At 38.4% G+C, this 23,672-nt stretch overlaps 1 protein-coding gene across 1 annotated transcript; it reads left to right on the forward strand.

Annotated features, from left to right (window-relative positions):
* The first annotated feature begins 11,231 nt into the window (after window positions 1–11,231).
* Window positions 11,232–13,090, forward strand: LOC145043053 (Pentatricopeptide repeat (PPR) superfamily protein). Its single transcript, XM_078991590.1, has one exon. It carries the CDS (start codon window positions 11,237–11,239, stop codon window positions 13,010–13,012), a length of 1,776 nt encoding a protein of 591 aa, XP_078847716.1. The 5' UTR covers window positions 11,232–11,236; the 3' UTR covers window positions 13,013–13,090.
* Window positions 13,091–23,672: the final 10,582 nt, after the last annotated feature.

Genomic DNA, 23,672 nt, shown 5'->3' on the forward strand with positions numbered 1-23,672 from the left:
TACCTAAGATGATGACTCTTAAGGAAAATCCTTCTTGAAAGCTCTAAATCTAGAAATTTTTGATGAAGAAGTAAGAGTGTTCTTTGAGAGAGTTTTGAGTGAATTATGTGTGTGTCCTTCCCTTTGTGTTCTCAGCCGAAGAAGAAAAAGAAAGGAGAAGAGAAAGAGTGAAGTGATGGGTTGCTTGGAAGTATGAGAAGAGTGCATGGATACCCCATGTACAATTGTGAGGTGGCATGTAGGAAACTCAACTCTTCCTCCCCATGTTTCGTGGTTTGGGCCGAGAGAGGGAGAAGAAAGAAAAAAAAAGATTGGGTCTTTTTGTGCTTAAGCCCATATTATGATCCAATTAGATGATTTTTGGCCCAATTGGCCTTTGGAGAGTGTTCACGGCCCAAAATAAATCAAGAAATGATTTTTATGGCTCATTAGGGCTATTTAGGTTAGTTATGGCCCAATAATGTCCATTCAGGTATTTTATTTCATTCTAGGCCCAATATGGCCCAAATTATTGAAATAAATGGAAGTGGGTCCAATTAGATCCCGTTTAAGGTTCTAAGCCCAAAATAATCAAATTGGAAGCTTATTGGCCCATTAGGTCCAATCAGGAAATCCTAGTCCATAATGGACTTAAACCGGGATTTCTAGTGTTTCCAGTTCTTTGTTGACTATTTGAAGTGCTTGCATAGAGTGTTTGATGGAAAATTTGTTGTTATTGAATAATCATCATACATGCTTTCACATTTTTGGTTCACAAATGTTATCATTGTTGTTTTTACATGGTATAGAATTCCTAGTTGTGACATCATCCCCCCGTTAGAGGGAATTTCATCTTGAAATTCATTCTAAAGCTTGGTTCAAGAATGTGAGAATAGGTGATGGTACTTCTTCTTCATCTGTTCTTCGTGTTCCCATGTGAATTCTGGCCCACGCTTCACGTTCCACCGTACCTTCACAATCGGAATGCGACTTTGCTTAGTACGCTTCACCTCCCTGTTCATGATTTTCGACTGGTTCTTTGACGAACAGGAGATTCTCGTTGACTTCTATTTATTCAAGTGGAATAACAAGGGTTTCATCGGATAAACACTTTTTCAAATTGGAAACATGGAACACGGGGTGTACACTGCTGAGCTCGACAGGTAGCTGTAGTCTGTAAGCCACTGGACTGATTCGGGCAAGGATCTCGAAGTTTCCAATGTATCGTGGGTTCAACTTTCCCCGTTTTCCGGAACATATAACCCTTTTCTAGGGAGAGACCTTTAACAACACTCGATCCCCGACTTGAAACTCCAAGGGCTCCTGTTGTTTATCAATGTAGCTCTTCTATCGGTCTCGTGATGCTTGTAGTCGAGCTCTGATTTGAATTATCTTCTTCGTTGTTTTGCGTATGATTTATGGTCATGTTAATGCATTGTTTGATGTTTTTCCTCTTGCTAGCTGGGTGTCACCTACCTCAGCCCAACACAACGGTGATCTGCATTTACGTCCATACAACGCCTCGAAAGGAGAAACTTTGATGCTCGAGTGATAATTGTTGTTGTACGAGAATTCGATTAAGGGAAATTGGGTATCCCACGACTTTCCAAAGTCTATCACACACGCACGAAGCATATCTTCAAGTGTCTGAATGGTTCGTTCGCTTTGACCATTAGTTTGCGGGTGATAAGTGGTGCTCATGTCGAGATGTGTTCCTAGTGCTTTCTGAAGTGATTGCCAAAAACATGAAGTGAATCTACTATCTCTATCTGAGATGATAGATATTGGCACTCCGTGGAGTATCACAATTTCCTTGATGTATATTCTTGTTAATCGTTCCATTTTGTATGACTCTTTGATCGATAGGAAATGAGCGGATTTCGTCAATCTGTCGACTATTACCCATATGGTATCCTATCCATCTGTTGACTTGGGTAATTTGGTCACAAAGTCCATAGTAATCCTTTCCCATTTCCACTCGGGAATTACTGGTTGCTGTAATAATCCTGAGGGCTTCTGATATTCCACCTTCACTTTAGCGCAAGTAAGGCGTTTACTAACATAGGTGGCAATCTCTGCCTTCATGTTGGGCCACCAATAATGTTGCTTGATATCCAAGTACATTTTATCTGCACCCGGATGGATGGAGTATCGAGTTTTGTGGACTTCATCCACGACCACTTTGAAATTGTTTTCCATCCCTCGTAACGCTTCGCTTGCTTTGTTTTCCGTCTTCATGGCATCGAAATGGGCTGCCCTGATTTGGGAGGTCAAGTGAGATTGAATAGTTATGGATAGAGTCTTTACACGATAATTTGAGTATTCTTTCCGACTCAAGGCATCAGCTACCACGTTATCCTTTCCTGGGTGGTACTTGATTTCACACTCATAATCGTTTAGTAGCTCAACCCACCTTCGTTGTCTCATGTTAAATTCTTTTTGGTTTAGGATATGTTGGAGAATCTTGTGGTCCGTAAAAATGGTGCAATTTGTACCATAAAGGTAGTGTCTCCAAATTTTTAAGGCGAAGACCATAACTCCCAATTCTAAATCGTGGGTCATATAGTTCACCTCATGTGTCTTTAGTTGTCGGGATGCATAAGCTATCACCTTACCACGTTGCATGATTATGGAACCTAAACACTGATTTGATGCATCGCATTAAACTACGAAGTCTTCCATTCCTTCTGGTAGTGATAGTACCGGTGTGCTGCAGAGTGCTCGCTTAAGAGTTCAAAATGCAACCTCTTGCTTATCTATCCATTTGAAGGGTACAACCTTTTGTGTAAGCATGGTAAGTGGCTTGGCGGTCTTAGAGAAGTTCTGGATAAACCTCCTGTAATAGCCTACAAGACCCAAAAATTGACGAATCTATCTGGGTTTCGTTGGGGTCGCCCATCCTTCAATGACTTTGACCTTAGAAGGATCCACATGTATCCCTTATTGACTAACAACATGACCCAAAAAGTTCACACTGCGGAGCCAGAACTCATTCTTAGAGAGTTTTGCGTATAGCTTCTCGGTTCGTAGGGTTTCCAGGATTTATCGGAGATGTTGGCCGTGCTCCTCTTCGTTTTGAGAGTAAACTAGAATGTCATCAATGAAAACAATGAGAAAGTTGTCGAGGAATGGTCGGCAGATTCGATTCATTAGGTCCATGAATGCGGCAGGGGCATTCGTTAGACCGAAGGGCATTACGACGAATTCATAATGTCCATAACGAGTTTGGATAGCAGTTTTGGGGATATCCTCTTCCCGAACCTTGAGTTGATGGTATCCAGATTGTAGATCTATCTTGGAGAAATAGCTTGCGCCTTGAAGTGGGTCAAATAGATCGTCGATTCGCGGAAGTGGATAGTGGGTTTTGATAGTGAGCTTATTTAGTTCCCTGTAGTCAATGCACATCCTAAAGGATCCATCTATCTTCTTAACAAAAAGAACTGGAGCTCCCCAGGTTGAGAAACTGGGTCGGATGAATCCTTTGTCCAAAAGCTCACTGAGTTGGCTGGACAATTCTTGCATCTCTACAGTAGCCAATCTGTAGGGTAATTTGGCGATGAGGGTAGGTCCTGGTACAAGATCAATTCGGAACTCGACTTGTCTTTCTGGGGGTATTCCCGAAAGATCATCAGGAAAGACATCCGGGAACTCGCAAGCTCTCGGAATGTCTCGAATATTGACCTCTTCCTTGGATTTATCCACTATATGAGCCAGGATCAACAAGTCTTTCTTTCGTAGATACTTTTGTGCCTTAATGCACGAGATAACACGAAGGTTCGTGTTGGGTTTGTCTCCGTATATAATTAGGGTTTCATGATTTAGAAGGTGAAGGCGAACGACCTTCTCATGACACATAACTTCAGCATAGTGGGGGCTTAACCAATCCATTCCAACAATCACATCGAAACTCCTAATGGAAACATGCATTAAGTTTATTTGAAAGGCATGTTGGTCCAAGGTTAGGGTACATCTGATATAGATTTCCCTAGTGGATTCCGTTTCCCATTGGTCATTTCCACCGTAAAGGTTTCATTAAGCTTATGGGGTTGTTGTTTTAACAAGTGTTTAAATCTATTACTCACAAAGCTTCATTCTGCTCCGGTGCCAAATAGGATGCATGCATAAGTGTGGTTTAGGAGAAACGTACCGGTGACAACAGTGGGGTCCTGAACCACTTCTCCCTGACCCATGGTCAACACTCATCATGTTCCTCCATTCCCAGGGTTGTTGTTGTTGGGGCAGTTGCGACGGAAATGCCTAGTTTTTCCACATCAATAGCTGGTGTGGCTTGGTTCTGCATTGTTGCCACTGTTGTTGGTGTTGTTGTTGATATTGTTCCCTTGCTGCTAGTTCTGGAGAGGATAGGTCTTGCAATATTTTTCCGTGTGACCCTTTCGATTGCAACTGGTGCAATGCATCTCCATGCGCTCGCCATTATGATGAAGACTGCACTTGTTGCACTTTGGGAGATTTCTAGAATACTACTTAGGAGCACTTGGAGCAGCTGAGACTGGAGCATGTGGTTCGGAGGGAACTTGGGTGATTGCAGCATTAACTGTCACTATTTGTTGCTTCTTGGATGACTCAGAGCCTTGTCGTCCCTTCCTCTGGTTATTATTTTCCTTCTTGTGGTCACTCCCCTTCTTGCCTTCAGTTTCCAATGGCTTGTCGCCCTTCTTGTTGTTGAGGTCATATAGTTTCTTGGCCAATCTCTTGGCACTGTCAAAGGTTTCAGGATTTGCAGCTATCACATTTCCTTGGATTGGGGAGGTTAGTCCCCAGATGAATCGTTCAATTTTCTTTCCCTCCGAAGTAATAATGCCAGGGCCCAACAGAGACAGGTTGCTAAACCTTGATATGTATGCATCAGTGTCAGAATTTCGGATGGTGAGATTCCACAATTCCTGTTCCATCTTCTGAATTTCGCCTCGCGAGCAATACTCGACCATCAACATTTCTTTCAACTTCGCCCAGGGCATGGTGTTGGCTACGGGGAGAGTCATGGCTTCTACATGTCTGTTCCACCAGGTGAGAGCTTGATCAACGAACGTGCATGTGGAAAACTTCACCTTCATCTCCTCAGGGCACTCACATATCTCAAACACCGATTCCACCTTCTCAATCCATCTTTTTAGGGTTGTGATTCCCCCCGGTGCCATTAAAGGTTCGTGGCTTGGCATTGGTGAAATCTTTGTAGGAGCATGCCTTGGTAGGTCATTGATTTATTTCGTTGTTTGAACTTCAAGCCCCTTGTCCATTGCCTCCTCCATTATTCCCTTAGTGAATTTGTGCCATGGTTGCGGTGACTGCAGTAGATACAGCTGCTCGGAATGCAGTTGAGTTGACCTTGGGTGGGGTTGGCCCACGGTTTTTGCGGACTGGTCGTCGAGGCATCTTTTTGTCACGAAATGGAAAGATGTTGAGTGCCTAATTTTTATGGGTTTGTGGCCTTATGACTAGGTTTATATCATGTATTTAAGTAGTTTCGCATATCAACATATAATCATAGAAGCATAGCACATAATAGATAATAACATCACAACAAAACGCATATATTTCCCATTAATAATATTCGTACTTTGATACATGAAAATTTGTTCGAGATAGCATACATATAGGATATAAGTTCGGCAACATAACGACTCTACGATTAGTGTAATTACTTAAACATAGAGTCGGTGGTACATAGCATAGATCATAGTACTAGCATAATACTAAAGATGGATATGGCTAGTCCTAGTCATGGTGGAATGTGCCAGGGGGTGGTGCTGAGGAAGTGGATGCTCCATGAAGGCGAGCCACCTGTCGTTCCACATCTTGGAGTCGAGCCTCCCACCTTACCTGCCTCATGTGGAACTCTTGGATAACCTCTCGTGTCTCCTGCTCTGCACGCTCGATCCTGATCCGCATCTGGTGTATCTGATCAGCGGTGCTATGAGCTAGATCGCCAGTGTTCCGCAATCATCTCACCTTGGCCGGAAGTGCGCGATCATCCGTACCTCCCTCCCTCAAGTCATAGAACTCGCGTGACATGCCGAACGGGGGTCGTTGTCCCTACTGTCTGCTCTACCTCCAAAGGTCGATACCCCAGGGGGTGTAGGACTAGTGGGGCCCATCTGATGAGCGGGCACCGTAATCGGATAAGGGGGATTGATGACTTCGGACTCCACTTCCAAATCACTGTCTTCGTCTTTGTTGGGTTCCTCCTCGAGGTCTTATTCGACTTCCTCTTCTTCCAGGTCCACCACTGGCTCAGCAGGTCCACCCTCGACTTCTTCCTCGGGTTCCCCTTCCGATTCCTCCTTGGGGTCTTCTTCAGGTTCCTCTTTGGACTCCTCCAACCACCCGTTATTCCCCTGATTAGGGAATTACGGATCTCCGGGATGATAGACACCAGCCATGCTGTCTGCGAGAGTGTATAAATATGCTAATATTATTCCTAAGATGTTTTAACTATTGTATATATTGAATTGATGTTCTCTTCTTGGTAATAATTGGGTATGTTTTTAGGTTTACCGACCTTCACGATTTCCTCGAGGCATGTGATAGTTGTACCTCGGAGGAAATGTAGTTGATCATGCTACATTCACCCCTTAATACTACTATGAACAGTCCCGACTTAACCGAGATGCCAGCATCATCTTATTTGATTTGGTATTATGTTATTTTTCCTATATCATACAAGTAGGGGTATTTTATTGTTGTGTTTTGTTTGTTTTGTTTCGTTCAGAGTTGTTTTGTGCCTCTTTGATTTATAGTTGCATATCAATGTGTGGTTAAATATGCTAGTTCACTATAAACAATGCTCTGATACCAACCTGTCACACCCCCGAACCAGACGACGGAAACATCTGAGGGCTCACGTGACTAAATTTGAATATCATCACAATGAATATACATGAATCATAACGTAAGAATCACCATGCATCAATATATTACAACTGACTTTGTTCACATCAAATACATTGTTTTAACATTTCTAATCCATAACATAAATTGTTTGATAGTTTTCAAAAGCACAACACTCTAACATAACTTGATACTACTCCTTAGCTTACCTGTTACCTAAGAATACAAGTTATTTTGAAAATGGTCAACATATGGAATGTTGGTGAGTTCATAAACAAGTTTGATATGAAAATGTTTTGTACAGTTTGTAAGAAAACAACCATAAAATTCGATATTTTCTGAAAAGACAATTGTTTGTATAAAAGTGTGAAGATCCGTAAATATATGCATGATGATTTCAAAACGTGTATAGTTGAAAAACTTCGTATTAAAAGTACCAGTGAAAAATTGTTGAACTTCCCAGAAAAACCTGATGTTTTCCGAAAATAAACAAAATATCATACAACTGTTCGTATTGTTATCCCATCCTTGAATGATTTTGATTTATATTGATTACTTGATTAGTATTGGATTTATTTATGTGAGTCTTTATAACCATGCATGATAATGACTAGTTCATCTGTCTTGGCACTCTAGTGAACGTCAGAATTGATCTTAAGATTTTGTCACCCTAGACTGGCCGAGTCTAACTGTAGCGAACAACTGAGGTGTGGGGGAGTCACCCCCGTATAGATGTATACACAAACTCTCGCTCTCCCTCCAGGAGACTTTGATTATAACTACAGACTACGACCGACACACATTGGTGCCACCCATTATTACTCACTAAATCCCAATTGACTTTGATTACTATTGATTATCGACCCGTATTTGTTTACTTGGATTGACGATAGGCCTAATAAACGAGGAGAAGGGGATTACAAGATCCTACTATTCCCGCGTAATATTTATGGCTATTGATTATATGAAGGACACGCTGGCCCATTTCGCATTTGATTTACTTGGACCTTACTAGCAATGCTAATGGGCCACTAAGCCCCAATAGCACTTAAAAGCCATTGAGGGTCACTTAAATATGAAATTGGGTCATAGAAGGCCCAATAATATTTATAATTATCCCCTTAGACCCAAAAATCATGTTAATGGGTCACAAAAGCCCAATAAGCATGTTTGGAACTTTCAAGCCCAAAGGATTTAATGTTTAATTATTTTAGGTATAGTATAGATGTCGGAAATGTTTAATTGAACAATTCTTAAATTGGTGTCGATACGAGACCGGACGGTCGTTTATAACGATATTTGGAAATTTATGTATAATCATCTTGTCATTTTTCATAAGTTGTGGTTTCGAAATTTTGACCCAAATATCTTAATAATAAAATAATTGACTCAAAATATTGGGTTGGCCTTTTCAGCCCTTCTTTAATAAAAATGACAATTTAGTCCCTTATATATATAAAAAGACATTTTAGGCCGTAAAAACCATTTTCTTGTCATTTTTGACCCATAGACTTCGTTTAAGTGGTGGTTTTAGCTCAAATTTACTTTTATTAGTTTTAGCCCTTCCAGAAAAGTGTTTTCGATTTAAGCCCAAACTTTTTTGTAACTTTTACAATTTTGGTCCAAAATTCAAAAAGTTTACATTTTTTATCCTTGTTTGGAAAATACATCATTTTGACCCCTGAATTAGTTTCAATTACCCTTTTTACCCCTTGATTGAGAAGTTTATCATTTCACCCCCTTAAAAATTGGGATTCTCGCAAATTAGGGCTTAATGGGCCAAAAAGCCCAAAATTTGGCCAATTAAACTACCATTTACATTTCTAGCCCTTAAAAGAGTATGATATCTATAAAAAACATTTATTTTTACTGATTTGACTCTTTTATCCCTTAAGAAAACTGTGAATGGCAATTTTTCAACCCAACTTATGTTTGTTTGACAATTTTAGCCCAAAAATGGGTTTTATGTTGCAATATTTATATTTTAATATTAGAGGGTAATTTTTCTTGACTTGTTTTAGTGAAATACTTCTTAGATCATGTTTATCTCCTCTTAGAGCCATAGATCTCGAATTTCTATTCTTTTTGTTACACATTTATCACATAAACACATGAAATCACACATAACATACACATACACATACACATAGATCTACACATTTTACTTGTATTCTCCCCCATGAAAACCGAAAGTAGAGGGGTATGAACTCACCTTGAGTTTGTGGGTTCGGTTTTGAAGAAGAATGGAAGTAGTTTGATGCTATTCTCGGCCTAGCAAGCTTCTTGGGGAATCTTTGGCTTAGATGTGTTCTACGATGCAAGATCATGAATTTTGTATGAGTTAAGGAGAGATTTTTGATAAAACAAAAAGTCTAGACTATGGATCCAAGCAGCAACTTACCTAAGATGATGACTCTTATGGAAAATCCTTCTTGAAAGCTCTAAATCTTAAAATTTTTAATGAAGAAGTAAGAGTGTTCTTTGAGAGAGTTTTGAGTGAATTGTGTGTGTGTGTGTGTGTCCTTCCCTTTGTGTTCTTGGCCGATGAAGAAAAAGAGAGGAGAAGAGAAAGAGTGAAGTGATGGGTTGCTTGGAAGTATGAGAAGAGTACATGGATACCCCATGTACAATTGTGAGGTGGCATGTAGGAAAGTCAACTCTTCCACCCCATGGTTTGTGGTTTGGGCCGAGAGAGGGAGAAGAAAGAAAAAAAGATTGGGCCTTTTTGTGCTTAAGCCCATATTATGATCCAATTAGATGATTTTTTGCCCAATTGGTCTTTGGAGAGTGTTCACGGCCCAAAATAAATCAAGAAATGATTTTTATGGCTCATTAGGGCTAATTAGGTTAGTTATGGCCCAATAAGGTCCATTAAGGTATTTTATTTCATTTTAGGCCCAATATGGCCCAAATTAATAAAATAAATGGAAGTAGGTCCAATTAGAGCCCATTTAAGAGTTCTAATCCCAAAATAATCAAATTGGAAGCTTACTGGCCCATTAGGTCCAATTAGGAAATCCTAGTCCATAATGGACTTAAACCAGGATTTTTAGGGTTTCCAATTCTTTGTTGACTATTTGAAGTGCTTTCATAGAGTGTTTGATGGAAAATTTGTTGTTATTGAATACGCATCATACATGCTTTCACATTTTTTGGTTCAAAAATGTTATCATTATTGTTGTTACATGGTATAGAATTCCTAGTTGTGACAATAAAAGAGTGAATAACAGCCGAGTCGGAGCCTGTTAGGATAAGGTCATCTACATATACGAGTAAGTATAAGAGACAAGCACCACATTGAAACACAAACAAAGAGGGATCCACACGACTGCAAGTGAACCCATTTGCCACAAGAAAGGAGCTCAAGCGATGAAACCATGCCCTAGGAGCTTGTTTGAGGCCATAAATGGACTTGTTAAACTTGCAAACATGATTAGGGTAACGAGGATCCTCGAACCTGGGTGGTTGCTGCATATACACCGTATCGGATAAGTGGCCATGAAGAAATGCATTGTTGACATCAAGCTAGTGGAGCGGCCAGTTATGAATAACAACAATAGTCAAGATAACCCGGACGGTTGCATTAACTGGTATACTAAATGTCTTTTTGACTTACAAGGTGTTTGGAACGAATTTCAGTTCTTAGTTTTGAGTTTTCCATTTGCCTTAATGTGTCAAGAAGGCTACCAATAAGTATTACTTTTAATCCATAATCCATTACTTTTAGTTTATTGATTGTTTGTAGTTGTCTTGATGATTGTTATTATTACTAAAATAATCAAGTACAGATAAAGGAGGGGGTTTATAATATTCGGCCAAAGGGTCCTAATTTTTTGTTCACTTAAAGCCCCCAAACTGTTGCGCCGCCACTGATGACAACCTTTAAATATATTGTAAAAACTAATAATTACATAAACTTAAATATGTTTAAAATAATAGTACAACGTGTTAATGGACCCCTCGAATATGAACAAGTCGGGTAGAACCTCACTCCGAAAAAATCCATTCCGGACAAGATGATCATTTTTCAAAATCATTGTTGCTTAAAAATAAATTACTGAATTGTTAGATTACTCAATTTTATAAGGAAAATCTTCAATAAAGTTTCAATATTTTGATTTATGGTTTAATCTCAACATTTATTTTGTTGAATATAAAATTCTTAAATCTTGATTATCTAATTTTATATGATGATTTGCCACTCTTGTTAAATAAAAATAACATTTTTATTAGTTGGATTTGCCACTTTTGTTAAATAAAAATAACATTTTTATTAGTTGAGAGCAAAATATAAAATAATCATGATTTATTTATTCAAAAAATTAAAAATAATTTTTATATTATAACCCGATCCAAAATATTAAATTTTGCTTGAAGATTTATTAGAACCTCGCCATCGAACTGGATTATGCACCCTCAAAATATGAAGCCAATTTCTTCACATGCTCCCTCTCTTTCTCGTTTCGCCTCACAATCAAACCAAACCCACCTCGAACCATTGATTTCAGTCATCAAATCCACTACCCAAAGAACCCAATTGCTTCAAATCCATGCCTACCTCCTTCGCACATCGCTCCTTCAAGAATCCACCTTTTCTGTCCCTTTTCTAAACCGTATATCTCTGCCTCCTAATCAAAATTTAAACTATTCCCTCCAAATATTCTCTCAGATTCTAAATCCAAATGTCATGCACTATAACACCATGATCAGAGCTTATTCAATGAGCATTCATCCGGAGAGAGGGTTTTATGTCTACCGTGATATGATCCGGCAAGGTATACGCCCCAATCCTCAATCTTCTTCTTTCGTTACCAAGTCTTGTATACGAAGTTCGTCTTTATTCAGAGGGTTGCAGATTCACGCCAGGATTTTCAGAGATGGGCATCATTCCGATACCCTTCTGCTCACTACATTGATGGACTTTTATTCAAGTAGTGCCAACTCCAACAACGCACGCAAGGTGTTCGATGAAATGCCTCAACGAGATACAATCGCATGGAACGTATTGATTTCATGTTATACCCGTAACAACAGGACCCGTGATGCATTACACCTGTTTGACACAATGCAAAGCCAAGAACACAAGTGCAAACCAGATGATGTCACCTGTTTGCTAACACTTCAAGCTTGCTCTAACCTATGTATGCTTGAATTCGGTGAACGAGTCCATGAATATATCAAACACCATGGCTACAATCAATCTCTCAATCTTTGTAATTCTCTTGTATCAATGTATTCCAAATGTGGTGACTTGAAAAAAGCATATGAAGTATTCAAAGATATCCCAAATAAAGATGTAGTTTCTTGGACTTCAATGATCTCTGGTTTTGCAAGTAGTGGTTATGGACAAGAAGCAATCAATGTTTTTAAAGAAATGGTGAAAACGGGTATTCCACCAGATGAACAAACATTCACTGCTTTACTTTCTGGTTGTAGTCATTCAGGGCTAATTAATGAAGCAAGGTTCATTTTTGATCAAATGGAAAAACAATTTAATGTAACACCTAATGTTCATCACTATGGATGTATAGTTGATCTCATGGGTCGTGTTGGATTACTTGAAGATGCATATAATCTCATAATTTCAATGAAATGTACACCCGATGCTACAATATGGAGGACTTTACTTGGATCTTGTAAATTACATTCCCATTTTGACCTTGGAGAACGTGTGATTAACCATTTGATTGAACTCAAGGGTCAAGAAGCGGGTGATTATATTTTACTTTTGAATATTTACCATTCAATTGGGAATTTTGAGAAAGTGATGGAAATAAGGAAATTAATGAAAGAAAAAGGGATTCAAACAACTCCTAGTGCTAGTACAATTGAAATTAAAGGGGAAATACATGAGTTTAGAGTTGATGATACTTTGCATTTGAGAATTGGTGAAGTTTATGAGAAGTTGGATGAGATTGAGAAGCAATTGAAAATTGGGGGGTATGTTGAGGAAATAGGTGGAAAAGGAAGGTACCATAGTGAAAAATTGGCTATGGCTTTTGGGGTTTTGGTGACTCCACCTAGAACGAAATTGAGAGTGGCGAAGGATTTGAGGATTTGTGTTGATTGTCATAATTTTGCGAAGGTGTTTTCGGGGGTTTATGATCGAGAGGTTGTTATTAGAGATCGTATGAGGTTTCATCATTTTAGGGAAGGTAGATGTTCATGTAATGATTTTTGGTGAGTTTTTTCGTATTGGATTGTCGGTGGAAACATCATGAATTTGCATGGGAAGATAAGATACATAGTCAAAATTTATGTTTGTGACATTCATGAACTAGAAAATCTTTCGATTCTTTTAATAATAAAATGAATGAGTTAAAAAGGAATAAAGATTAAACTATATATGTTAAAGAGAAGTATGGAGAATAATTACAGCGTTTGGTTGTTTTTTGAAAAATAAGATAGATTTTATAATAGAAATCAAATAATTTCTACAATTTCATTTATATTTAAATATTGTTTTGTCTATTGTAATATATACGATGAATTCTTTTTTATACTAATTTATTTATGGGGAAGTTTTGAACAACTGCAATGAACTATGGTCATTGTCCCATTTTCATCACCAAACTTTGTTTTGTCTATGAGAAACAAAACTTTGTTTTGTCTATGAGAAGTGGATATTAGTATTCTTTATGGGCCGTTTTGTAACATCCTAAAATTTCAAGGTAAAAATTTCAGTTTTTTTAATACAATTGTAGCACCCATTTATCATTTACTTAAAGACTTAGAAGTACTTTATAAATAAACTGTTATAAAAATACAATCTCAAAATCACTAGTTACGGAAAAACATGGGTGTATGTGTTGCGATCAAGCCGGACACCATTCTTTTCGAACCGAAAGTACCTATAACATTAAACAACAACTGTAAGCACAAAGCTTAGTGAGTTCCCCAAAATACCACATATCATACATATCAAACATGCAATAGGAGGTGTTATGTGCCAATCATAGTCTTGTCATTATGCCACGAGTTGTATCATGGTCTTTCCTTGCCAGGCTGGGGGCCGAAACCTAGAGTCTTGCAGACAAGTGCTAGGAGACACCTCCTAGTCTTCCATGCAAGCATCACAAAGACAACTAGCACACAATTCTACAACTAACTATCTACTTAACTGCCAGGGTCCGAACCCAATTATGCATACAAATTTGCAAAGAGCCACCTCTAGGTCCTTCATACAAACGTCAAGGGCCACCCCTTAGTCTTCGAGTAATACATAAGCCAATGGGTCGACATTGGTGCCTTCGACCCATAGTACAGTGAGGAGACTCACCTCAAATAGCTGAACCCATGAATAAATCTCTGATTGCAGATCTGCTAAAATCCTCGTGCTATCAGTCATAAATAACATCCAATTAACAACTGGGTCATGACTCACACTAAGAGTCCAAATCAGGGCAAATGACCTTTTTACCCTTCCTCTAACTTGGCCCATGGCCAAGGCCCAATCTAGTTGACCCAAAAGCCTAAATCTAAAAATAAGCACCCAAGGCCTAAATATGGCCCAATTTTCCAAAATGGGCCTAATCCCTTTAATGGTCCTTCACCCAAGAGAGTCCAATAAACTCTCAATAGCCCAACCATAAAATATGATGGCCCAAAACAACCAAGCCCATCCTAGCCCAACAACCGAATCCCAAAACAAAAGAAATCCAACCTGCTGAGTACGTGGGGCGTACTTGGCCTCTACGCTTAGCGTACTGCATAAAAGGCTTGTGCGCGCAACGTACATGCTTATACACCCCGCGTTTTCACCAACTTGGCCAACTTTCCCAATTCAACTCTTAATCCAATAAGACTTTGATCTAAACTCAAATTTGACCTCCCTAAGGTGGCTAATCACATAAAGTTGCCAATTTTATATGCATGCATGGCTTAATGGGGCTCTAGAGCTCAAAAGAGCTTAATAATTGACTTAATACTTGCATAATACCAAAACCACCATAAAGTTTGCACATTTATGCCCATTGAACCCTTATTATGTCCAGATCTATAAAGCTAAGCTCCAAAAACGAAATTAACACCCAATCACCAACCAAAAGGACCAAAATGAACAAAACATGCCATGGACTAGATCCAAGAAATCAGATGGCAAGGTTTGAACTTTATACCTCACAAGCCACCAAAAGAGGATGCAAATGTTGGATCTCAAAGCCCTCTTCCAAAGAATGAGTCTTCAAGCTTCTTTTTTCTCCTCTAGATGCACAAAACCCTCTACAAAAGCTTCACAAGAGCTCAAAACCACCAAACATAGGCTAAGGAACAAATTAGGGTTTTCAAGGGTGAGGAGGCTGGTAAAATAAGGCAAAAAGAGGCTACTTATGGCTTAAATCGGGCACATCCTGAAAAAATAGGGTTTTCTTATGGAAAGGAGTATGCCCCGTGTACCCCTTAGTATGCTCGGTGTACTAAAAAGGACCCACGGTCATTATCCCACTACTCCCTGCGTACTTGGTGATTACGTCCCGTGTACTCGACCAAGTTCCAAAATACTTGATCTTCAATTGGCCCTAACTCCTTCGCCCGAAGTTCGTTTCTAACGAACTTTATATCCACAGAAAGGTGATGAGAAACCCTACACTTCTAACAGATCACACTCGCCTTAAAACCTCCCGATCAAAGATCCAAAATTCATAAAGGCCCGAACTGCCAAAATTACGATTATACCCTTGAGCTCCAAAACACAATCAAACACTCGAATAGCTTAATTATAACTTCCCCATCCAAAAAGGGTCAAAACCCTCCTTCCCCAAGGCCCTAAGCCTTATGATAACCGATAATTGGCCCACAACCCTGAATAATGAAACGATTCGAAACTGAGTGTTACACGTTTGTTATAAATGAACTATATTCTTGGGTTAAAAAGAGAAAGAAGGAAATTTGTATCTTTAAAGTTGATTTTGATAAAGCTTTTAATTCTCTAAATTACAATTACTTGGATTCTATTTTAGAGCAAATGAAATTTGGAAGTACATAGAAGAATTGGATTAGGGGATGTTTAGCTTTCGGGAAAGCTTTTATTTTGGTGAATGGCTCGTCCACAAAGGAATTTGAGATCAAAAAGGATGTTAGACAATGTCACCGTCTCTCTTCTTTTCTTGTTATCATTGTTATGTAGGCCTTAGTATCTCTTTAAAGGAAACATGTGATTGTCATATTTTTCATGGCTTTTCATTACCTAATAACGGTCCTCTTTTGTCACATCTTATGTATACAAATGATGTTATGTTTGTGGGAGAGTGGTCTGAGATTAATTTTATAAATTTGAATAGAATACTTAGATGCTTTAATCTTCCATCTGATCTTAAAGTAAATCCTAATAAAAGCAAAGTGTTTGGTGTTGGGGTTGATAACATTGATTCTCGGCTTGCTAGCATTTTGCATTATGAGCCTGCTTCCTTTCCCTTTAAATATTTTGGCCTTCCAATTGGGGCTAACATGAAGCTAGCAAAGAATTGGAACCCGATTATTGAGAAATTCAACACTAAGTTGTCTTTGTGGAATGCTAAAAATCTTTTGTTTGGAGGGAGGCTTACACTTGTAAAATCCATTTTGGGGAGCTTACCTCTTTTCTATTTTGCTCTCTTCAAGGCTCCTAAAAATTCATTTGCATTTTGGAAAGTATTAGAAGGAAGTTTCTTTCGGGTGGTGTTGATAATGTTAGGAAGATTCATTGGGTAGCTTGGGAGATGGTGATTAAACTGAAAAATTTAGGTGGTTTTTGGGGTGGTTGTCTTAGAATGATGAATATTGTGCTTTTTGCTAAATGGTGGTGGAGACTACAAGTTAAGTATAGCTCTCTTTTTTATTGCATTAGAGCTTTGCACAATTATAACGTTTGCGATTTTTAGGCACGTTCCTTTTAACCCCTAATTTGTAAATTCCTTTCATTTTGGTCCCTAGCCGAGTATGTTGGGCATACTGGCTCGAGGGTTAGATGCGGAGGCACCCACATATTGTGGGCATACGTAGGATTCCGCTGAGCGTACGCTAAGCAGGGGTAAACCTTATTTTTTAGGGTTTATGTTCTATTTAATTAACTTACTTTGCCTTAGGAGCATCTTATGGTCAACCTCCACTTCTCCAAACCTTAAGAACTAAATCCTAGCCTCATTTGAATGTTTGTGAGCCATTGTGTGATTTGTAGTGGTTTGAGGTCCCTTGAAGGAAGTGAAGCTTTAGTGGACTTAGATCTTGAAAATCTAGGATCTTCATCAAATTTGCAAAATATTTGAGGTATAAAGCTCCTAACATGATGGTTCCTTATGATATATCTAGTTAGGGCTCTATTTGTGCCTTTTTGGGTCCTTTAAGCCATGCTTGGGAGTACGGACTACTCCAGCAGCTTGGGATGATAGATCTAAGCTTTTTTGAGGTCCCTTGTTCATAAAAATTGATATCTTAGGGATTTAGCTCAACCATGCAAGGTTGATGTTCTTCATAATGGAGTTAAAGATGCTAGATTTGGATATTGGGGTTTCTTTACCGATACAAAGGCTTAAAGTCTTCGAATTTACGGTTTAAGGCCTTAATATAATGTTGATTTGAGGATTGGATGTTAATTTCTTAAGTGGTTAAGACTTTTGGGCAAGGATACAGATTCAGTCCAGTACGTTGGGCGTACTGGGCGCGAGCCTTGTTTCCAAATCAGTCGCGTACGCAGGGTGTATGAGCTAGGTACGCCGAGCGTACACTAACTAGTGGGCCAATAAAGGGTAGGCTTGGATTATTTGGGCTTTGTATTGATTGGGCTTGGACCTTTAACTTATAGGTCATTAGGTCATTTATGGACTTTAGGCTATTGTTTGACATTGGGCCTTCTTGGATTGGGCTTATAATGAGCTTTGGGTGCCATTTATGATTTTGGGCTATATTGTGCTTTTAGAGCTTTTAGGCTGGGCTTTGTTTATTGGGCCAAGTGAGGAAAGGGTAAAATGGTATTTTCACCTGGAAGTTGGAAAATTGAATGAATTTCATAGTTTTTGTTTATAGCCCAACTTATTAATTGGGTTTATTTGATTTGTTAGCATGGAGATTTCTGGATCAACAGTCTGAGCTTTTATTTGAGATATTCAATAGCTTGAGGTGAGTTTTCTAACTATGCTTGGTGGTTCGAAGGAACCAATGTAGTCCCATGATTTATTATGATTAGGATGATAGTTGTATGTATGACTCTTGCATGTATATTATTATGTTATATGTATATCGGGCGGGGTCCGATGCCAGGCTGGGCCTGATGAGTGTATTGTATGCTATTTATCTTATTGCATGTGTTTTATGTGTTTTTATGAATCTCGGGCGAGGCCCAAATCTAGGTGGGGACTGATGAATATAATGAGGCAAGGCGCATCTCATATTGTTGACAGATCTGTTCTGAGTGGGGCTCGATGCTAGGCGGGACCCTATGGTTGTAGGGTATGGCGGATTGCATGTTTGATATGTATGGTAAGAGGTATTTTGGGGAATTCACTAATCTTCATTCTTACGGTTTTCAGTTTATGTTTCAGTCACTTCCGAATCGAAAGGAAAGAGCTCAAGATGATCGCATTGCAGACACCACATTGTTTTGCGTTTTATTTGACTCTGATGTAACCGGATGATTATAGATATACTCTGATTTCTTTATGGTTTTTATGAAACGCTTTGGCAGATTCTTTTATTATTATAAAAATGAAATTTTTTGTCTTAAATTTTGGAATGTTACAACAATTTTCTTAGCATTGATGAAGAGTCTTTTGCAAGACATGGTATACCGAGAGCTTGGTTATATATATATATATATATATATATATATATATATATATATATATATATATATATATATATATATATATATATATATGTCAAATAAAATGGGAGCTTGATATGTGGAACAATTCTGTTGATAATTTGTTTTGTAGGAAATAAGGTGATGAGAAGAATGCTTTCTTTTGGAAGGATAGATGGTGTTGCGATGTTATTCTTAACAATGGTTTTCTAGAATTGTATAAAATTGAGTGTGACAAGAATTGCAAGGTTTTGGATAGGTTGGTTATAGAAAATAAGGAAACATCCATAAATTTTATGTCAAATTTAAACTTTTTCAATCATAAATAAAATCAAACAAAATTTGTTTACAAAATGTTTTCAAATCCAAATCCACCAGAGTGTCCCAAAATCATAACATAAGGATGAGGAGCGGTACAGTCACGCCTTCGCCTTGCCATGATCTCCTGAAGTACCTGAAACAATAAACTGAAAATTGTAAGCCCGAGGGCTTAGTGAGCTACCCCGAAAATACCAAACCAAACTGACAATACCACATCAGTAATAATCAATCAATCAATCATGCATACTGGGCCATCGGCCTGACTGGACCGCCCTACTGGGCCTACAGTCTGTCTGGATCTATCCCGAGCCTTCGGCATGACTGGTCCGCCACGTGGGCCTGTAGTCTCCCCGGACCACTCATAGGGTATGTTGGCCTTCAGCACAAAGCAGGACCGCCTCAACCCAACCAACAAGCAAATAACCATGTGCGTATAACTATCATATACTGGCATATACAACCATCAAACATATCTATCACACTGATCATCAATCATAGTATTCTCTTGTAACTAAAGTACCGACCTAGCCGATCATTAACATACCAATCCTTACGGATCATAAAAGCATAACATACTGTCTACCATGATTTCGATCTAACGAATCATAGCCACATGTATCATACCATAACAATAAAACCTAAAGGGCTGGCCTTGGTGCTGTAGACCCTATCGATATAGTGAGGATAACTCACCTTGCAAATGTCGACTCGAAAGATACACTCCAACCCTCGAATCACCTGACACCAGCTCCACCACCTATGATCATAGTACAATATACTCATAAGTCCTTAACCTTATAAGGTACCCCATAACCCACTAGTCAACCCCTGGTCAAGGTCAAAGTCCTCAGTCAAGGTCAACAGTCCATGTTGACCCCAACTTTTCGAGTACCCTCGGCTACTCTCCGAGTTCCTTGAAGTACGATCCAACTCGCCGAGTCATCGCGGTGACTCGTCGAGTTCCTTCGATTCTCGTTCAAACTTTAAGGCCACCCGTCGAGTTCCCTCCTTGCAGCTCGACGGATACCCACGCATACAAATCCAAGAGAAAACTCATCCAACTCACCAAGTTGTTCTTCAACTCGTCGAGTCTTATAGTAATCTTCATCGGACTCACCAAGTTGTTCATCCAACTCGTCGAGTTCACGGCTATCTTCATGTGACTTGCCGAGTCAACCTTGCGACTTGCCGAGTCCATTCTATCCTCTTTCCATGAAGACTTCTTTTGAGCCATGCAACGGCTCCAAATCACAGATCCAAGCTTCTAGGGCATGCTTATGACGTAAAGTTGCAAACTTTACATGCATGCATGGCCTTAAAGGCTCCAAATGCCAAATCTAAGTTCTTAATGGGGCTTCATGCCTAGGAGGGACCTCAATCACAACCAAAACTGTGACTTTATGCTTTTAAAAATCCAAGGAGGGTCCAGATCTGAAGTTACAACTTCAGATCTAGCCCATACCTCATCATACCAACTTGAAAATACATAAAAGCCCTAGAAACTCAACAAAAGGGAAAAAGGGAAGTAAGGATGACACTTTGATACCTCCAAAGGATGCTAGCTGAGGTAAATCCTGCTTCCCACTCCTTCCCTGCTTCAATTTCCTTTGCACTCTTAGCTTTCTTCCTCCAAGATTCTCTTTTCCAAGCTTCAAACACCATACCAAGGCACATACACACGAATTAGGGTTTTAAGGGGCTCTCAAAGACTGCAAAGAGGCCAAAGGAGGCTAAGGCTCCTTTAAATAGAGGTGCAAACCCCGAGATTTAAGGTTTCCACTGCCAGCTCCTAGTCGCCGAGTCCTAATATGGACTCGTCGAGTAAGTCACTTAAAACACGATCTCATCCAGCTGCTACTCGACAAGTAGGTCAACCAACTTGTCGAGTAGAGCTTAACCCAATAATTCTTATTTAAGCAATACCTGAAAAATCGGGGTGTTACAAAAGGGATATTTTTTTTCAAGGAGTGTGGAAAAGGAATTTGAGGAGAGGTGAGGAGGTTGTTGAATAGGAGGGGCTGTCAAGTTTGGTGGCTAATATTTTCTTTTCCTGTAGAGCCGATTTGTAGGAGTGGAAGGCTGGAAACTCTAAGATTTTTTATATTAGATATTTGAGAGAGTTGATAGAAAATAGTATTGAGGTTAATCAGATGATGTGCGGTTTTATTTGGGCGAATTGGATTCCGATTAAGGTTAACTGTTTTTTGTGGCAGGCTCTTTGTAATAGGATTCCGATGGCGTGTAGTATGGTGGAGAAAGGGTCAGATTGGTCTCGACTTTATGTTTGTTTTCTGGGGAGGTGGAGGAATCAGTTGATCACATCTTTTTTAAATGTTCTTTTGTTGTTCAGATTTAGGATTAGGTGCACAGAAAGAGTTATTTACTTCTTTCGATTCCTAATTCCTTGTGTTCATTGGGTGCTGATAAGATGAAATCAAAGCTCATCTTGTTGTTGATTTACTTAGTTTTGTAGGGTAACATGGAGAGCTTGTAACGATTTGGTTTTCAACAAGAAGAAAAATATCTCCTTATAGAGATGTAACAACCCAAATTTCCAATAAAAATTTTCATTTTTAAGTAACAAAATCATTTCGATAAAATATAAAATTCCAATCACATTTGTTTTCAAAATCCATAACATCAAACAATTTATTCATAATATCAGAGTGTCCCCAATAAAACGCCATAAAGTTCATGACGCGCCATCACGTCGGGTTCTTGTCCTTAGATCCCGAAGTACCTGAAACAACCAATAAACTGTAATCTAACACTTAATGAGTTCCTATAACGTACCCCACACAATCCGCATAATCATATAACCATATCAACCATACAAGCCATGCATATAAACATATACAGATGTCGTGGGCTCCTCCAGGGTCTTACACCTATGTGTCATGGGCACCCCCATGGTCTTACTTGGAATGTCATGGGCACCCCCATGGTCTTTACCTGGAAAGCCATGAGCACCCCCACAAGGTCTGTCAACCAAGTGTCATGGGCACCCCCATCATCTTTACTTGGAATGTCATGGGCACCCCTATATGGTTTGGCATCTAAGTGCCACGGGCTCCCCCGAGGTCTTCCATGTAAGTATCACAAGACAACTAACATATCACATACCACATAATCAACTAGTATACCATATAGCACGTAATAGGCCGGCCTTGGTGCCTTCGAACCATTAGTATAGTGAGGAGACTCACCTCAAATGTGAACTGTAGCTAAGTAGGTCCAAACTCCAAGTATCAGCTCTACCACCTCCCTAATCATAAACAACTCCTTAGATACAACTCAACCCTTCAAACCCTTAAAAGTCAATCCTGGTCATGGTTAAAGTCAAAGTCAAAATCAAAGTCAACGCTCCGAGTTGACCTAACTCGTCGAGTCACCCTTTAACTTGTCGAGTCCACCCCAAAATTAATATTATAATATTATAATATTTATTTATATATGAATATTATATATTAAAAATAAAATTAATCAATATATAATAATCAATTAAAAAATAGTCCAATAAAAATGAAATTAGAAAAGAATTAATGTATTATAATTTAATAAAATTAAAAAGAAGAATAATTAATGTATAATATTTCAATAAAATAAAAAAGAAAATTGAAAAAATGGTCCTTGTAGTTTGATAAAATAGACAACTGTAGAAATGGTCGCTAAGGGTAAAAATATCATTTAAAAAAAATTAACAACTAAATGTTAAAGTTAATGAAATAGAGACAAAAACCATAGCTAAACAACGAAATAAGAACATTTTTTTGCTAATAAACTTCTTTTTTGGACTTTATCCAAAAAAATCGGCAAACCACAGGGATCATTTTTGCAATTCTGTCAAAAGGAAATTAAATAGTAATTTTGCGGGATAAATTTTCATGTAAGAATTCAAATGTATATATTCGCCCTTATCTAAGTTAAAAAGATTAACATGATTCGTATAGGGTCGGTCTAGACGATAGGCAATCTGGACGATCGTTCAGGGCCCACGACTCTAGGGGCCCAAATTTATGGGCTATGTAGTTTATATATTTTAAAAAAAATTATTATTTAAATGATTTTTAGGGCTTAAAGTTGATTGAAATTCAAATTAACTCAAAATATAAACAACTTAGTTTGCTTGTTAGTGCTAATTAAACATGTATTTATTGAAGTATATATATATATATATATATATATATATATATATATATATATATGTCTTTGAGGGACCCCTTTTTTTGCTTTTTGTCCCGAGCTCCATATATATTTGGACCGGCCTTGGACTCGTACACGAAACCACGATAAAAAGTGAAATCCGTTCCAAATTTGATAATTTGTTTTATGAACATCTAATTTATAAAATATGTTTGTCAAGGAATACAATTTATAAATTTAGTCAACAAAAAAAATTGTATGATTATGAGACCTGAAATAATTATTCCTAAAAAAATTCCAAATGTTACTTGTGTGTGTATATTAGTTGATGAACATGGTGTATACAAAATAAATTACTCAAAACACCCTTTGAACACCTAAAGGAATTAGTAAATTGCTTCACCTTTGAGTACCACAAAGAGACGTTTGAATTCTATTTAACATATGCAAAACATATGTAGAAGATTATTGCACTTGTTATTTGTTAAAATTTTCCTTTTACAGATAAAAATCATAAAATCCACTACGGGAATATACCAATGAAAATTAAAGTATCAGGCGATCATGACCGTTCATAAAAAGTCATCATATACTGCGTCTACGATCT

The sequence above is a fragment of the Lactuca saligna genome, chromosome 4 (assembly GCF_052625555.1).
Source record: "Lactuca saligna cultivar CGN05327 chromosome 4, ASM5262555v1, whole genome shotgun sequence".
NCBI lineage: Eukaryota > Viridiplantae > Streptophyta > Magnoliopsida > Asterales > Asteraceae > Lactuca > Lactuca saligna.

What these genes read in the sequence shown, in the direction of transcription:
- LOC145043053 (XM_078991590.1), top strand. Translation starts at nt 11,237, where the DNA reads ATGCACCCTCAAAATATGAAGCCAATTTCTTCACATGCTCCCTCTCTT.